This window comes from Lethenteron reissneri, chromosome 20 (assembly GCF_015708825.2).
Source record: "Lethenteron reissneri isolate LAM-NWPU_2019-01 chromosome 20, ASM1570882v1, whole genome shotgun sequence".
NCBI lineage: Eukaryota > Metazoa > Chordata > Hyperoartia > Petromyzontiformes > Petromyzontidae > Lethenteron > Lethenteron reissneri.
This window is the reverse complement of record NC_083798.1, coordinates 11,956,667-11,972,355: the sequence shown is the minus strand read 5'-3', so window position 1 is coordinate 11,972,355 and position 15,689 is coordinate 11,956,667. Positions and strand designations below refer to the sequence as shown.

The 15,689-nt window shown below is 49.7% G+C and overlaps 1 protein-coding gene across 1 annotated transcript in view; it reads right to left on the bottom strand.

Annotated features, from left to right (window-relative positions):
- LOC133344765 (uncharacterized) overlaps positions 1-15,689 on the bottom strand; it is a 47,482-nt gene that overhangs the window by 16,275 nt on the left and 15,518 nt on the right. The window contains exons 5-8 of the mRNA XM_061554902.1: positions 12,750-12,890; positions 12,182-12,303; positions 8,655-8,823; positions 5,867-6,015 (exon numbers count right to left, since the gene is read on the bottom strand). Of these exons, the coding sequence (XP_061410886.1) occupies positions 5,867-6,015; positions 8,655-8,823; positions 12,182-12,303; positions 12,750-12,890 (581 nt within the window). The remainder of the gene's footprint in view (positions 1-5,866; positions 6,016-8,654; positions 8,824-12,181; positions 12,304-12,749; positions 12,891-15,689) is intronic.

Below are 15,689 nucleotides of genomic sequence, written 5' to 3'. Positions count from 1 at the left end.
TATGCAGACTGCTACCACCACCGCTACCACCACCAAGGGCTCGGTGTTGGAGGCAGAGATCTCATTACAGCAGCTGAACCTGATTGCGCGAAAGACAGCAGTTCGAGCACGGCTCTCCAGAGGCACACAGCGACAGAAATGGCTTCTTTATTGGTTCTCATTCATCAGGACGCCGTCTACTTTGGGCACTGGGGGAGGACGAGGGGGCCCTAAGCGGTGACACCGCAGAGTGGAAACGGGGAGCTTGGGGCGCCGTTTATCGCGTGCCCCATTCCGTGCGGCATTTAAGGCACGCGTTCATCAAGCGCTCGTTCCTCAAACCGCCACGAAAGAAACCTCGCGCAGCGACAGATCAACTCGAGAACAATTTCAGCAATGGTTTAGAACAGCTCGCAACTTTTTTGTCGGTTAATATTGTTTCTTTTGCACTCGACGTGCGAGGCCCTGCGACAAGTTAAATCATTTAAAGCGGAGTAAAGAGCCACATTTTATTTGCGGCCAGCTACCCGCGCGGGGGCAGCGAGCCCTCGGCAGCCAATTGACAATGGCTGCCAAAACAAATAAATCCGATAAGCCGCCTTGAAATAACTTGGGAACAATTCTTCAATGGTTAAAATATTCGCTCGCCTGGTGCGATTCGTGTGATGTGACAAGTGAGATTAAACAGTGTGTACATGGTGGGTTCATTACTGCTGGGGTGGAATAGGGGGGCGGGAGGGGGGAGGCACGCACCGGTTAGAGTACTGCACCCTGAATCCCATGATCTGCGTTCGATTGTCGGTCACGGCTAACATCAGTGGCGAGTGATATTTGAACTGGTCCTGACCCCCTCCCCCACCACACCTGACCTCTTCCTCTCACTCACCCCACAATGACCATGGTGGTGAAGTATGGTCAAACAACCCCCATGTGTGACGTGGTATGAAGAGGCCTTCGACTGGCAGTGGATTGACTAACGACTGTAAATTATTATAATAAATGTAATTGCTACTAGTAGAAAAAAAACCTTAATAATGGTAATTTATTCAAAATAAACAACTTATGGGTGGATAAACAAAAAATAACAATGCATACTGCATGAAAGTAAACCTGTTAAAAATTTGCATTTTATTTGTTCAAAAATATATATCTATAAACTAATTTGAAGTTCCCGATCATGAATCGTATCATTATGATATTTCACACTTTGGAGTGTTAAACCAGCACGATCATGAATAAAAATGCGTAAATATTTCCCACGTAACGCAGGCCTTGGCTGGAAGCCTGTTTAACAAAAATTCAAGGTCAATGGAAACTATCATAACGGTTTGTACATATTTCTATCTGAATAACTTTCACGCCTCAGTTCACACGACATTTGTTGAGGTAATGAAATCCGCGATGTGAAATGATCTTGCGCGAGCTTTATTTGTCCACAAGTAGTAATGTTATTTCTCACTCTATGAGCACACGTTATTGTGCAAGTTAAATGTCAAAGTGTCAACGTCCTGAAATGAACATTGGGTACAGAAATCATTTTCAGCAGTCACCCAGTCGGTGGAAATTGCCACAATTCATATCAATCTCTCCATCATACAACCATTTCTGACTTTCCACAAAGCGGTACTCATTTTACCAACCAAGGAATGATGGGTTGATAATGCCCAACCATAATGTGATTTTATTTATGTATTATTAGTAAATGTAATACGTAATAATGTTATAATTGGTTGTTTACCCTTCTATCTGGCAACAAAACTGACACCTTTTTCTACAAGGAGTCATGTTTGCATAGACCACAATACCTGCAGCCAAAATGCAAGGACAGTGCATATATTATCAGAGTTATGTTTTTTTTTTCAAAAAACATAAACAAACAAAAAACATAACTCTGATAATATATGCACTGTCCTTGAAGGACAGTGCATATATTATCAGAGTTATGTTTGCATTATGGCTGCAGGTATTGTGGTATATGCAAACATGACTCCTTATAAAAAAAGGTGTCAGTTTTGTTGCCAGATAGAAGGGTAAACAACCAATTATCATATTTTTTACTGGCAAATGAGGTTCCAATGAAGTAATAATGTTGGGGAAAATGTCAAAACTGGGTGGTTTTTAACTTTTGCCGACAAAACTGGATTCCAAATGTCAAAACTGGGTGCACCCTGGGTGGCCAAAAACTTGAGTTTTGGACACTCAGGGTGCACCCAGTTTTGACATTTGTCAATACACTTGATAATTGTATACTAGCACAGTGTGCCAGCACCCCATTCATCCAAACACTTGGTATTTGTATACTGGCACACTGTGCCAGCACCCCATTCATCTAAACACTTGGTATTAGTATGCTGGCACAGTGTGCCAGCACCATATAACTACACACACTTGATATTTGTACGCTGGCACAGTGTGCCAGCACCCCAACGACCAACATTTCAAGCTACGGCTCGGACTCGGAAGTGAGCTCGGGGCGGGCTTGCGACCAGGCGGGCGCACTGCCACCTTGCGTGATGACCTAGACTAGTGACTCGCGTCAATACCAAACTTTTGGATTGTTGGTTGATGCTACGCGCTACTGTACACCCTTAAATTTGCCATGCATTCGACCATAGCCCGCCAAACGACCAAGCACAGAGACAAAGGCGACGTCCTTGGGAGATGGACCAGCCTGCTTGACGCTCCTGACCATGGTCCCAATGGTGCGGAACAAACCAACGAATGCGCATCTCGTTGATTGGTCAATCCTTTGGCCCACCGTTACGGTGATTGGCGGAAATATTGTGTGAAAAATCAAATTGCTGGCAATGAAAATAGACATATTGTCTCGTGAAAAATTGAAAGTAGACGTAGAAACGTGATTTTTCACAAGCATTTTTCACGAAACAGGTGGAGGAGCGGCTCACATTCGAATGGCAACCCTCCACCCCAAGAAGACTTTTACCACGCGCCGCGAGGCCATCCACGGCATCCAAGACTTTGCTTTGCAACAAGGCAAGCGCGCGGTCCTTGACCTCAAGCGAAGCGGCGGACGGCACGTTGCCATCGTCTGCTCTAGTTCAACACCTTGTTCCTTCAAGGTGAAGCTGACGAAGCTCATGGGGGAACGACGCGGCTTCCGCGTCTCGGCGCTGTGCACGGATCACCACGGCTGCACGGGCACTACCAAGATCACGCAGCGCCAAGTGGAGGCGAACACGACAGCCCGTTCGGCCTTTCGCGCCAACCCCCGTACCTCCGCACCGACTGTCATTGCCCAGGTCGCCGACGTTGCTCGCGTCATTGTCCCGACCCGGATGATGTACCGCGCCAAGGACACGTGCATCGCGGCGAACGAGAGTGCGGCCCATGCAGGCTTCGAGTTCATCAACTCGCTGGTGGAGACGTTCGGCAAGCTCAACGCGACGACCTGCAGTGTGCGAGAAGACGCGGGCATCTTCTGGGGTGCGTTCATCTGCAACCCGATCGCACGCTCGTTGCAGCCAAGTCTTCAACGCGTCGTCGGCATCGACGGGTCGCACATGAAGGCGCGCGCCTACAACGGAACCATGCTCGTCCTCGTTGGGCGCGACGGCAACAACCGCAACGTCCTTCTCGCTGTGGCGCTGGTGCCGTCCGAGACGGCAGCGGCCTACGACTGGTTTCTCAACTGCTGCACGACCAACGACATCGAGCTCGACGGCACGCCGGTCTTCTGTGATCGTGGCACGGGCATCCTAGCCTCCGACTGGAAGGACCTCATGCTCATCCACTGCACGCGGCATTTGATCTGCAACGGCGTGGACAACATCGGCTCCGCGTTCACGCCCGACCTCCAAGGCATCATCTACGATGCCCAAGGGTGCGCCTCCGAGGCCGCGTTCCGCAGCTCCTTGGGCTGCTTGGGCGTAGCTCTGCCTGCGGCGGCCACGTACTACAACAAGATCGACCCCCACACGTGGGCGCTCTATCCGCACCTGCACACGACGCCATTGTACGGCTGGCGCACGACAAACTTTGTGGAGTCCACGAACAGCGAGGCCCTGCCGGCTCGCGAGATGGACCCCTTCCACTTCCTCATGCACCACATGGAAGACATGATGACGACGGCCTTTGCCCACCGCAGCGACGCCGAGAAGTGGGCCGCTCAAGGGCGTGTCATTACGCCGTACGCTCAAGGACTCATCGACGCTCAGCAGGCGTTGGCCCCGAGGTACAAGGTCTACGAGAGTACCTCGACGCGTGCATACGTCAAGGATCCAGACGCCTACGCCTCTGCCAAGCGCCGAGTCGATCTCAGCTCTCGGTCGTGCACGTGCGGGTACATGAAGCAGATGGGCTTGCCGTGTCGGCACTACATTCGTGCCCTCATGGCGTTTGGGCGGATGCCCGAGCTCTACGACGCATGTGCGGTGTGTTACCAAGTCTCTGCCATCAACACGACATGGACCTCGGTTGCCGGTATCGAGCTGCCCATTGCCGAGAAGCTGCAACGCGACAACACCATGATGCCACCTCCTCGCCAGAAGAAGGCTGGCCGCCCGAAGCGTCGGATTCGCAACCGTGGCGAAGGTGGCCCATTGGGCCTCACGCGGTGCTCCTTCTGTCGCGCCAAGGGCCACAACAAGCGCTCTTGCCCGTCGAAGTAGTTATATATATGTAACAAACATGTTTTGTTCTAAGTGTGCAGCACCATACTTCTCGACGCAAACACTATCTACCGTTGTTCTACTGTAGTAGGTGTAGCATGCAAGCTGGCACACTGTACCAGTATACAAATGGCAAGTTCGTGTATGTTCGCGAGCTGAAAGTGTTACTGTAGTTGCAAGCTGGCACACTGTGCCAGTATACATATGGCAAGTAAGTGTTACTGTAGTAGCGAGCTGGCACACTGTGCCAGTATACAAACGGCAAGTAAGCGAGCTGGCACACTGTGCCAGTATGCAAACGGGAAGTTTGTGGTGCAAGGTATGGAACATGAGCCACGAGAAACATCATTTGGAACGCTCTAAATCTGTGGCGACATATGGATGAATAACGCAAGGACCTAAACGTGTACAAAATGATACATTAAATCGTACACCTTCTTCACCCAGTTTTGACATTTGTCCACATTGAACATCACCCAGTTTTGTCATATCAAAAAGCACCACCCTGTTTTGCCTGTCGTTTTCCAAGACCACCCAGTTTTGACATTTGGGATCCAGTTTTGTCAGCAAAAGTTAAAAACCACCCAGTTTTGACATTTTCCCAATAATGTTGCCAATATTTTACAATGATAATTACATTATTGTATTTGGAATCTCGTCGGTTTGCTGCACTTATTTAAACCGATGTTTACGCTTGCAAAAATAAGAACTCTGGTCTCAATATGCGCATAATCATCATCACCAGCCAATATCAATCCACTGCTGTATGAAGACTTCCCCAAGCCTCCACCATCTCTCACGATCCTGTGATTTAAGGATCCACCTAGCATCACCAAGCAAACTCCGGCCATCCTCGCACCAGCGGCTTTTGTCTCGCCATTGAACAGCATCACACGCTTTCAGGTGCGCTACTGCGGCCGTCTCGAACGCTCTTCCCTTTCAATATTAGGAAGCCACTGGAGCTATGCACTTTTAAATATAGATTGAAAACTCTTTTCTTTAGAACCGATTTTGGTGTTGAGTTTGCTGCCCTTCCCTCGCACCTCCGATTAGCTGCGTACGGCGCGAAAGAAGTTCAACATACATAAATGAGTTGTTTATATATATGTACATAAATATACACAGGTACGGACACAATTCCAGGTCATTATTCTCAAGGGGCGCCAACAAATACCTTATTTGGCCCAGGGATCCGTTCACGCCATGGCCCGCGCCCGGACCACAAACGTCGCGAACGGACGACCCGCGTTGTTACGCACCGGGGAGCTGCGTCCGGCGAGAGAAGCGCAGGTTGAGCGTCGGCCTCCAGGGCTTGGCCCAGGGCACCGTCCTCAGCGTCAGGTTGCAGGTGCGAGCGTCGAGCAAGGGCAGGAGGGGCGACACGTCCGTCAGCCAGTGGCCCACGCGCCTGCAGCGAGCACAATCGAGGGGCCCATCAGGGGGTGCGCGCCGACCGCACGCCAGGTGCACGCACACACAAATACAGCCCCACTGTCAATCCACTGCTGGAAGCAGGTATCCCTGTGCCACGACAGCATGGGAAGGGGTCGTTTGACTATTCTTCACCACGCCGGACAGTATTGCCCGATGAAGGGGTGGGTGGGCCAGGATTGATTCGGATGTCGCTCGCCTCCGACGTTATCCGTGGCAGGGAATCGAAGTCGGGAGGCTAGGTCCACAGCGCAGTGTGACCACTCCACCTGCCCGGTTCACGTCTTCACCTCATGGCTTACTACCCCCGGAGACACCGATACGTCGACTCGCGGTGGTAGCCCACTCAAGGCCACCTTCACAGCGGCGTCCATTTCTGTCGATGGCCTGTCCACTCCTGGGAGTGTAATTCCCAGACCAAGACAATCCTGTCTGACGCTATCGAGCGAATCTTTTTGTTTTACTTTCACGTCCTCGGGCCCTCGTTCCTCGTTCCACCGACGGTGCCATCCTACGTGCAGGAAATAATACAATCATCTGCTATCGATTGCAGTGCCATGGCGGCTCTTGGCATAGCATGGTTGGCATGGCCTCTGATGTGAGGAATAGAATGGGGGGGGGGGGGGGCAGCCCTGTCCAATCATCGCCCTCTTCATAGCCCAGCACCCGGGCCCCCCTCTGGCCAGATGTTGGCCCCCTGGTGCAGTTGCACCGCCTTCACACTCGACAGCTACCCCACACTTGCTTTGGATACAGCCTTTGACGAAACTTTTTTTTAGTATTCTTAAGTTTTCCCCAACCTGCTACAAACAAGGATATGGGAGGGGGTGGGGGAGAAATGAGACATGGCATCAAGAAAGAGACAAGGTACTGCAGAGAGTCTGACGCATCTGTCTTGGGTTAGAAGCCTCAATCACGCTCTGGGGGGAAAAAAAGTAACGATTGCACCCTGGTGGCAACTGGGCGGAACTGACGCCGCGTCCCCAGTGCGGTATTGAAGTGGCAGCTGAATGGTGACGAGGATGGGACTTGCCCAGGATGTCAGTGGGAAAGCTGTCAATGTGTCACACACATACACACACACAGAGAGAGAGAGAGTCTTATTAATTATGTATCGTGTTTCTGGATCAAAGCCCTGTCCGCCGAGTCCACGGGGATGAATCACGTTGGGCAAATCCCGGTTACTTATCCATGCGTGGAGACGAGGCCCAGGCAAGAATTTGAAATATTTTTTTCATGAGCAACGTGCACTCCGAATGTGAATGGATGATTGTAGCATTTACTCTTGCCGAGAGAGAGACCTGATCCCACAACCCAAAACCACAAATCACTTTGTCCAAATGTACAGCAAATTAATAATAACACTCACTGAACAATGCACATGAACTCATTAACTTTTCTGGAGCAGTTGGATTCCAGCATGCGGTGACTGGTGTCCGCTTAAAGGAAAACAACACACAGGGCAAGCAGATCTTGTCTTGCTGCTACACACCAGAGTGTCCGACACAGGTTTGCGGATTCGTGCACGGTAAAACTCTATAATTATAAAGTCACGGTCAAATGCACCGTTGAGGCACTCTGCTAACATCACTCCAGTACTTGCGTCAATTCAACGGCACGTCAATTCGGTGCAATGATAGAGTGCTTGACCTGTGCTGTAAAAGTCTTTAGCCCGTTAACAAGACTTCAGGCTCAGCCTGGGACACAGCCTGGGGACGCATGTCCAAGACAACACTGGTCAACACACTTTTTCTGGCATAAGGTATTCCAACGGTTTTAATGTAATTTTGGGGTGCTGATTCCAAATCTGGCATCAGTTTTCGTCTATCACAGGTTTTTGAGATATCAAATATTGCATTTTCAATAAAAACTGCGGAAGAAAAATATTAAATAAATGTGGATATCTACTTAAAATGATATTATAAACACACTATCCTAAAAATACAGCACCATATTTTAACACTAAAGCAGTCACTGACTCGCAACAACTTGCAATCATAAGTGACAGTTAATTTGGGGTAAAATCAATGAAAATTGGGTATGCCGATAGCATAAAAATGATGTGATAGAGCAAATCTAAGATCAGATTTGAAATCAGCACCCTGAAATTAGTTTAAAACAGCTGCAAAAGTCCAGGCCAGATTTTTTTTTGTTGACCAGTGTAAGCGGCCAAAATGAGTTTTTTCTGGTTGCAAAATGAGTGTTTTCTGGTTGCATCTTTTTCAACCGGTGACCTGACACAGGATGAGAGGGTAAAGGCACAGGCCCTGCGATTACTTTGCTCACTCCACTGCTGCAGTGAGCAGATGAGGACTCCACCAGAGGGAGTTCTAGAGCTCTAGAGAGCCCCCTCTAGAGGGCATTTGGCCTACTCTTCCATCTTGTAAAAGGTGGGAGCACCCACGCTTTACCCCACCGCGTGTGACCTGCCCATCGACTTTAATGCCGTGAACCCATTTGCACCGCAGGGCGGAGATTTAAGAAACCGGCACCGTTGTTTCAACCGTCGGTTTCAACTGCGAGATCGAATCAAAACCTCTGGAATCGCGAGTCTTGGGCTGTGCCCGTTACCGCCACCGCGCACCGCACGGGCGGGCGGGCTGGCTGGAGACGCACCTCCGGAACGGAGTGATCCACCTCCCCAGCTCCGTGGAGCACAGCTCCCCGTCGGGAGAGCAGCAGACGCTGAGGTGCACCGTGTGGTCCCACGGGGCGCAGGCCTCGTCCCGGTCGCCCGGGCACGACAGCGCCAGCTCCAGCTCCAGCGCGTTGTACGTGAGCAGGTCTGCAGCGCAACGTCACCGGCGCGTCGATCGTGACCGTAACGTCATTCCGCTACCTCCGATTAACGCGGTTGGCTACGTACGGTGCGAAAGAAGTTCAACATACGTACATACGTGGATTTTTTTTCTCCAGGTCCTCCAGTATTTCCCTCATTTGAAATCGAGATGCGTTTAGACAATTTAGATTATTTTGCAGCTATACATTTCCACATGATAAGCCGCTTGGTTGAGATATCATTTGTGGCCAGGTCGATTCTGAAAAATAAGTTAATAGCTCAGTAGGCTTTAGCAGCTTAGAAAAAAAAAACGTTGAGTTTTGTTTGTATTTTTTTATGATTTGTTTACCTTTCCTATACGTTGAACTCCTATCGTGTTTTTATATTGTTTTTAATTGTAAAGTTCTGACCCGACAGAGCTTTATAGCTCATCGGATTCCTCCAGTATAAATAAACATTCAAATTCTGATAACATTCCTTTTCACGACGTGTTGACTATCGCGGAATTAGATTCCTACGACTGTAAATTGTACGTCACGTGTTTTACCGTATTGTTTTTGTGCTTTACTGTACTTCCAGTAGAAGTGAATACATTTATCGTCATCATTACACTCGTTTACCAAGGAAAGCCTGCGTCTGATTAATACTTTTTTAAGGAGACCCCCGTCAAAATATCCGGAATAGGGGGGAGATCGCCACTGTGTAAACTACACTGCAGGAGTAACTGGAGACGTTTCGGACAATAGACCTTCTTCACAGGCTCTATCTTCCTTTGTCCAAAAACTCACCTATCGTTATTATTACTTATAAAAACATCCCTTTATAGTGCAATGTTACTGTCAAATGTTTTTTTTTTATGAGCCACTGTCAATGCAGTATCACAAAAAGTGTGATTTGTTATGAGATAAATATTCCACGTAAGCCAATCCTAGTGCATTTCTAATCGTTAGAATCTCGAACGCTCGCGACACAAACGCTGTCAGTTACACCAAATAATTAAACCGCGAAAGTGAAGACATCATAGACGGCAATCGCCGTGCGCCGTCAAAACATTTCACATTTCACAATCATTAATTACACGAGTTAAGGCTATGTAAACCGTTACGTTCTTGAGTTTGCAATTTCACACGGTAAATATTTCATTGAAACAAAACGAGCGACGGAAAGATCCGGCAGAAAACGAGTGAACGTCTCGAGAACGACAGCGCAAATTTCTGAAGCGGCCAACACCTAAAACACCTTCACAGGACGCCTGAAATCATTTGTAACGACGAGCTTCCGTCGAACGCTGCGATCGCCATCGTTAAAATTCAACGACTGCCGCTCTCCGCGTGTTGGCGATGACATTTATTTAATTGCAGCAAACGCGATATTTCTCGCTATCGATTTGTGCGTACGAAACGCAGATCGGGTCCCAAATATATTGATTTACTTTGCATCTACTTAACGTATTTAGTGGGCTGTAAAAATCATTCGCGGGTGAATTGACTCCCATGGAGAGGCCTAAAAGTACATTACGAGCGACGGTCAAAGCATCGGAATGGATCGCCCTGCATGGATTGCAAACCCACGTTTGTGTAACAAACAAAACCCATTAACGTGTGGGCCGCAGGGTGCACTTCAAATGCTGTCCCCTTTTCCACACGGGAGGTGGGCGTGCGCGTAAAGACAAAGCTTGCTCATTGATTTCACGGCGATTGACTGACGTGCAGGTGTCACACGTGCTTTCAGATGTGCTTCCGCGGCCGTCTGGCACGCTCTTCCCTTCGGATATTGGAAAGCCACTGGGAGCTATGCACTTTTAAAACATCTTGATTGAAAACGCATTTCTTTCTAACCGTTTTCTGTGTTTAGTTTGTGGTCCTTCCCCCGCACCTCCAATTAGCGCGGTTGACTACGGACGGCACGAAAGACGTTCAACACACACACATGCATGCGCAAGGCTATTCGTACGGCGAATTAAACAGTCATTTTGCATGATAATTTAGAGACAATTCACCTGTTGCGAACGCCGCAAGGTGAAGGTGGCACACGGCTAGTTGCATCTGGGCCGTTGCAGTTTGTACTTGCAGAGTTAACAAAAATAAAAACGCGGGGACATTTTGCACGCTCAAATGAATAACATATCGATCGTCGCTCTGCTATGACAGCAACAAGGGAATGTTTCAGCGGGGAATTGCGGGGTGGGCGAGGGGGTTCTGTTTGCGTCGAGGTGCGTAGGGGATACAGGTTTGGACCTGCGCTGGCCAAGCGCGCGGTGAGAGGGCTCTGTGAATTGCGCCAAGATTCCTCTTCCAGAGCAGCGCTTGTGGCCGTGAACGTGCAAGCGTTCAACGATTGTGAAAGCAGATGTTTTGGTTGCTGTTGTTGTTGTTCAAAAAGCTTCCATCTCCCTTCACGGAGCTTTCTACTCCTGTTCTGGGCTCTCGTTACAACGCACTGGAGTTTGGATTTGTGCGATGGCAATTGAAGACTCTGCTACATAGCACGTGGCCATATATATCATAGAGTAGAGAGAAAGGCGAAGTTAGTCATAGACAGAGAACAAGAGGAAGGTCTTAAATCTAGAGTTGAACAGGGGCAGGATGGAGCAAATGTAAACACGGAGCTTCGTGATAAATCCTCGGTTGCTGAAGTGAAGAGTGCATGAAGGGACAGAGTGAGATGAGAGGTTGGAGAGTATGTGGAATGGAGCAGAGTGAGATGGGAGGAGAGCGGCAGGCAGGAGGGTGAGTTCACGAAGGATCTTAAAGAATTTGAGCTCGAGTTTCGAACACTTCCTGCATTTGACTGAGAGCCAGTGGAGGGATCAGAGGACTCATGGAGTGGTGTGGTCACTTTTACAGGTGCGAGTGAGAATTCTGGCAGCAGCGTTTTCTGGAGGCCACAAAGGAGGCCATGGAGGAGAGTCACAGCAGTCAAGTTTAGATGTGCCAAGCGTACGGATGGGTGTTGAACGAGTAGAGGACAAATTTCGATTTAAAGCTTTCGTGACTGCAGGGATTCATCTTCTTGGTTCTTTCGGTAAAGTCACGTAGAAAAGAAGTAACAAAATAATAAAAATAAAAACAACAACACAAGCAGCCGTCGGCTGCTTGTGTTGTGGCCGAAACGTCGTGAGAATTGTTTTGTTGTGTTTTATTTTTATTATTTTGTTACTTCCCTTCTACGTGACTTTACCGAAAGAACCAAGAAGATGAGTAGAGGACAGCTTGTATTTGTGTGGACAACGTGACAAAAAAACGCAACACCGCTTTCTGCAACGGTGCCAACGAGCGTGGGCGAAGCCACCGTTGGGATGTGCGGGAACGTGGGGGCGCGTGACGGCTAGCGAGCGGGAGAGCGGGCGAGCGGGAGAGCCCACCGGGAGGCAGCAGCACCGTGGCGGACGCCCCGTCCTCGCCCTGCATGACCGCGTTGTCCAACACGCTGACCACGCTCGCTCTGTCGGCCAGTCGCATGTAAAGCCCACCCAGGTAGTTGAACCTGGACACGCAGCAACACACCCAGAGCACTGAGGAGGGATTGCTGTGCAGCGCAGGTGAAGGGATTTTCAGCAGTAGTTCTGCGAGGTCCACTTCGCTAACAACAAAACTGAACTGGTGGGAAAGTGCTGCCCCCTGCTGTGTAGACCAGTAGTCACTTGGTGGAATTTAGAAGTAGGTCTGGGATATCTGCTTTCCTGAACTACTTTTCACAGGTGGTAGGTGGGTGGTGGGGAGGAACAGAGGGGGGGGGGCGATACCACCAATAAAATATTATCGAAATGGAATTATAATTTTGCTTATATTGTGAACGTAGCGGACATCGTGGGAACCCATCACCAAAACACTGGGCGCGCGCGAAAATGTATTTCCCACGCGCATGACGATGCGCTGACGCGTTCACCAAGGGCGGAGGAATCGACCGTCGCTACGGCCCCGACGCCTCACCACTGGGCTTGCCACGCCAGGAAGTTGAAACTCGGGTACAGGAACCAGCCGGTCTCAGCCAGCCGGCCTTGCGGGTCGATGGCAAAAAAGAAGGCGGGCGACGGAGTGTGCTGGAAGGTGACGTTCACCATGACCCCGGCTCTGCCGTGGCGAGAAAGGGGTTAGCAGCGGTTTATTACTTTTAGCGACGCGAGGAGGAACTTTTTATTTTGTATCAACAAGAGTAATGCGATCAAACAGAGGGAGACGGTGCCGCACGGGCAAGTAAATTGATTCGTGGCCGGCTCCGGGGTAAACCCACCTGTGCCACGGAACGTGTGAACTGGCCGTGCAAATAGGAAGTGGAAGAGTAAACTTTGTAAAGTGTGATTCTGAGCCCGGGTGAATACATTGTGTTCTTGCGGCGAAACTAATCTCCAGAAGAGAAGCGAAAGTTCCCAAGCGTAGGTGCTTCGCGTAAAGCACTTGCGAGACAGGAAAAGAAACTATTTTGCTCACGAGATCTTTACACAAATGTTGAAACCAGCAGTTGAGTCGGCACAACACTAAAGCTATCTTTACTTTGTCGCGGTTCTATAGAATGCAGTGTAGCTTTGACAGATATGTGCAGTCAAAGTTATACGATTCGCAGCTTCCGTGCATTATCATCGGCATGTGCCTCTCGTTATTCCTCCTTGCTCTGGATCTCCACCTACGAAATTTAAAGTAGCTGCAGCTTCCAGATGAAGTCGTAGACCATGCTATAACTTATAACAACCGCAATACAGAAATTATAATCATGTAACATTAATAATTTCCAGCCCTTGGGTTAATCCTCGACTGGATGAGAACTTCCATATGATGTGTCGGTCCTGAGCATTGCTTGACCATACTTCAACATGCTGGTTATTGCGGGTTGGTGAAGTGGGGAGGGCGAGGGGGTAGTGGTCAGGACCGGTTCAGGGTTCAAATGTCACTCGCTACCGATGTTCGCCGTGGTCGGGAAATGAACTCGTGTCGCTGCGTTCATAGCGCCGCCACAACCCGACAGAAGCTGCTCCGAGTCTTGTGCATACAATTGGCTTGATTGGACTCAGAATGATCAACGACAAGAGGGAGTGGAGGGATGGATGGAGGCCATTGCTGCCCAGCTGGCACGGCTGCCGCAGAGACTTCTCTCGGCAGCCAACTTCCCTGGGGAACTTTATGTATTTGGTCGTTTTCTTAATTTTTAAAATTTTATTTTGGATGCATTGTTATCGCAAGACAGCACTGTACGGTGTGCCGTCCAATCGGTAGAGTGCGCAGTTTAGCGCAGAAGGCAGACGGCTCATTCTCTGCATGGCTTGACGGGGGTGGGGTGGGTGGAAAGTGACCTCTGCCAACATCGTCAGCGTGTGATTCATGTTTATAAACGACGGCGCCGTACCAGCAAAGAGGTGTGCTACTGTCGAGCGTGTCCTGCGCATCGTGCAGTCGGGGCATTCGTGACAGCTTCTTGACATCTCGCCGTGGTGGCGAGATGTTAACTACCTCGCCTGGAACGCAGGAAGTCGTGGGTTCGATCTCGACCCTGACACCTGTATATTTGAGTTGCATGTTCTCCCCGTGGTCGCATGGAATTTTTTTTTCTGGGTGCTCAGGTTTGTCCCTTCACATTTAGAAACACACATTAGAGAATTTGGCTGCGATAAATGTCACTTCGTCGGGCTATCATTTGTGATAGCAAGGTCGCATCTGAAAAAGAGCTATGTAGCTCAGTGGGCGTTACTTGGACAAAATAAAACATAGTCACTATCGTTAGTTTGACAGGCTGGCTCGGGGTAAGTGTACATTTACCACAGTGGCACTGTGAAGGATGTCGCTAAGATATGGGAATAAACAATCACAGCCTCCAAAAGCGGGGGGGGGGGGGGGGGGCAGGAAGGTAATGGTGCATCCTGGGAATTGCTTGCTCACACCACTGCTGGCGGGAGGGCCTTCACCAGAGGGAGCTCTAGAGGCCCCCCTCCAGTGAGTATTTTGGTCTACTCTTTCACGCTGGCCGGACATCTTGGTGGAGGTAGGAGTACCCACATATTTTGCAACCTGACCTGAGCACGTACACCAACTGAACAGATGAGAGGGGAGGGGGTCAGTGGATGGGGGATTGAAAGAAATTTGACTTCATCATCTCAAATGCCATGCCGAGAGATCGAAACGAAAAGGTGACTTCCCGGATTACCGCGGCGATTTCCCATCCGGTACAAATTAAACAGCGCAACAAACAACTCATCGCAATTCTTTTAAATTGAACAACAAATCTCCCACTTCATCCCCATGTGCCACCAGGCTCTGGCTGGCTTCACGGAGAGGGCCAGATGGACCGGGCCATGTTGCCGGCTGCCTCGTGGGTCCGCGCCCGTTCCGGCCGTGGCGAGCCACGCGATCGCGCGTCACGTCCACACGTGACGCGCGCGCGAGCGAGCGCGGCCACGACCTCATCCTTGCGTTCGTGTACGCCGAGTGACCCCTGTTTATTCATATTCCGCTATACCAGATTTCAATAGTTAAAGTGCAAGAGAATTTTTTTTTGCAGAAAGATCTCCACGCGAGTTATCCGTCAGGCCGGCATGTGTTCGTCCAAACACCAGATCCCCTAGGGTCTGACGATGGGCAACGCTCTTGCATGTTTCATTTTAATCAGCACGTCCCCCCCCCCCCCAAGTAACTTGCCTTTTTCTTCCCAGCCAAATTAGAGAAGTGACAAAGTGTTTAATTTCATTTTGACGAAGGCTAAACACGTTCATCACGCGGCAGCAAAACGAGTCTCGTGAGAGAACCGCAGGCACTTTGGTGTAACGCCACAATTTGGACACCGCTACAATCCACGGTGGGCGTCGAGTCAAGCGACATGGCGATAATAAGCACGAGCGGCGTTTTGCACGCCGCTTTGCTGCGAAGTGGAAAAATGTCAAATAA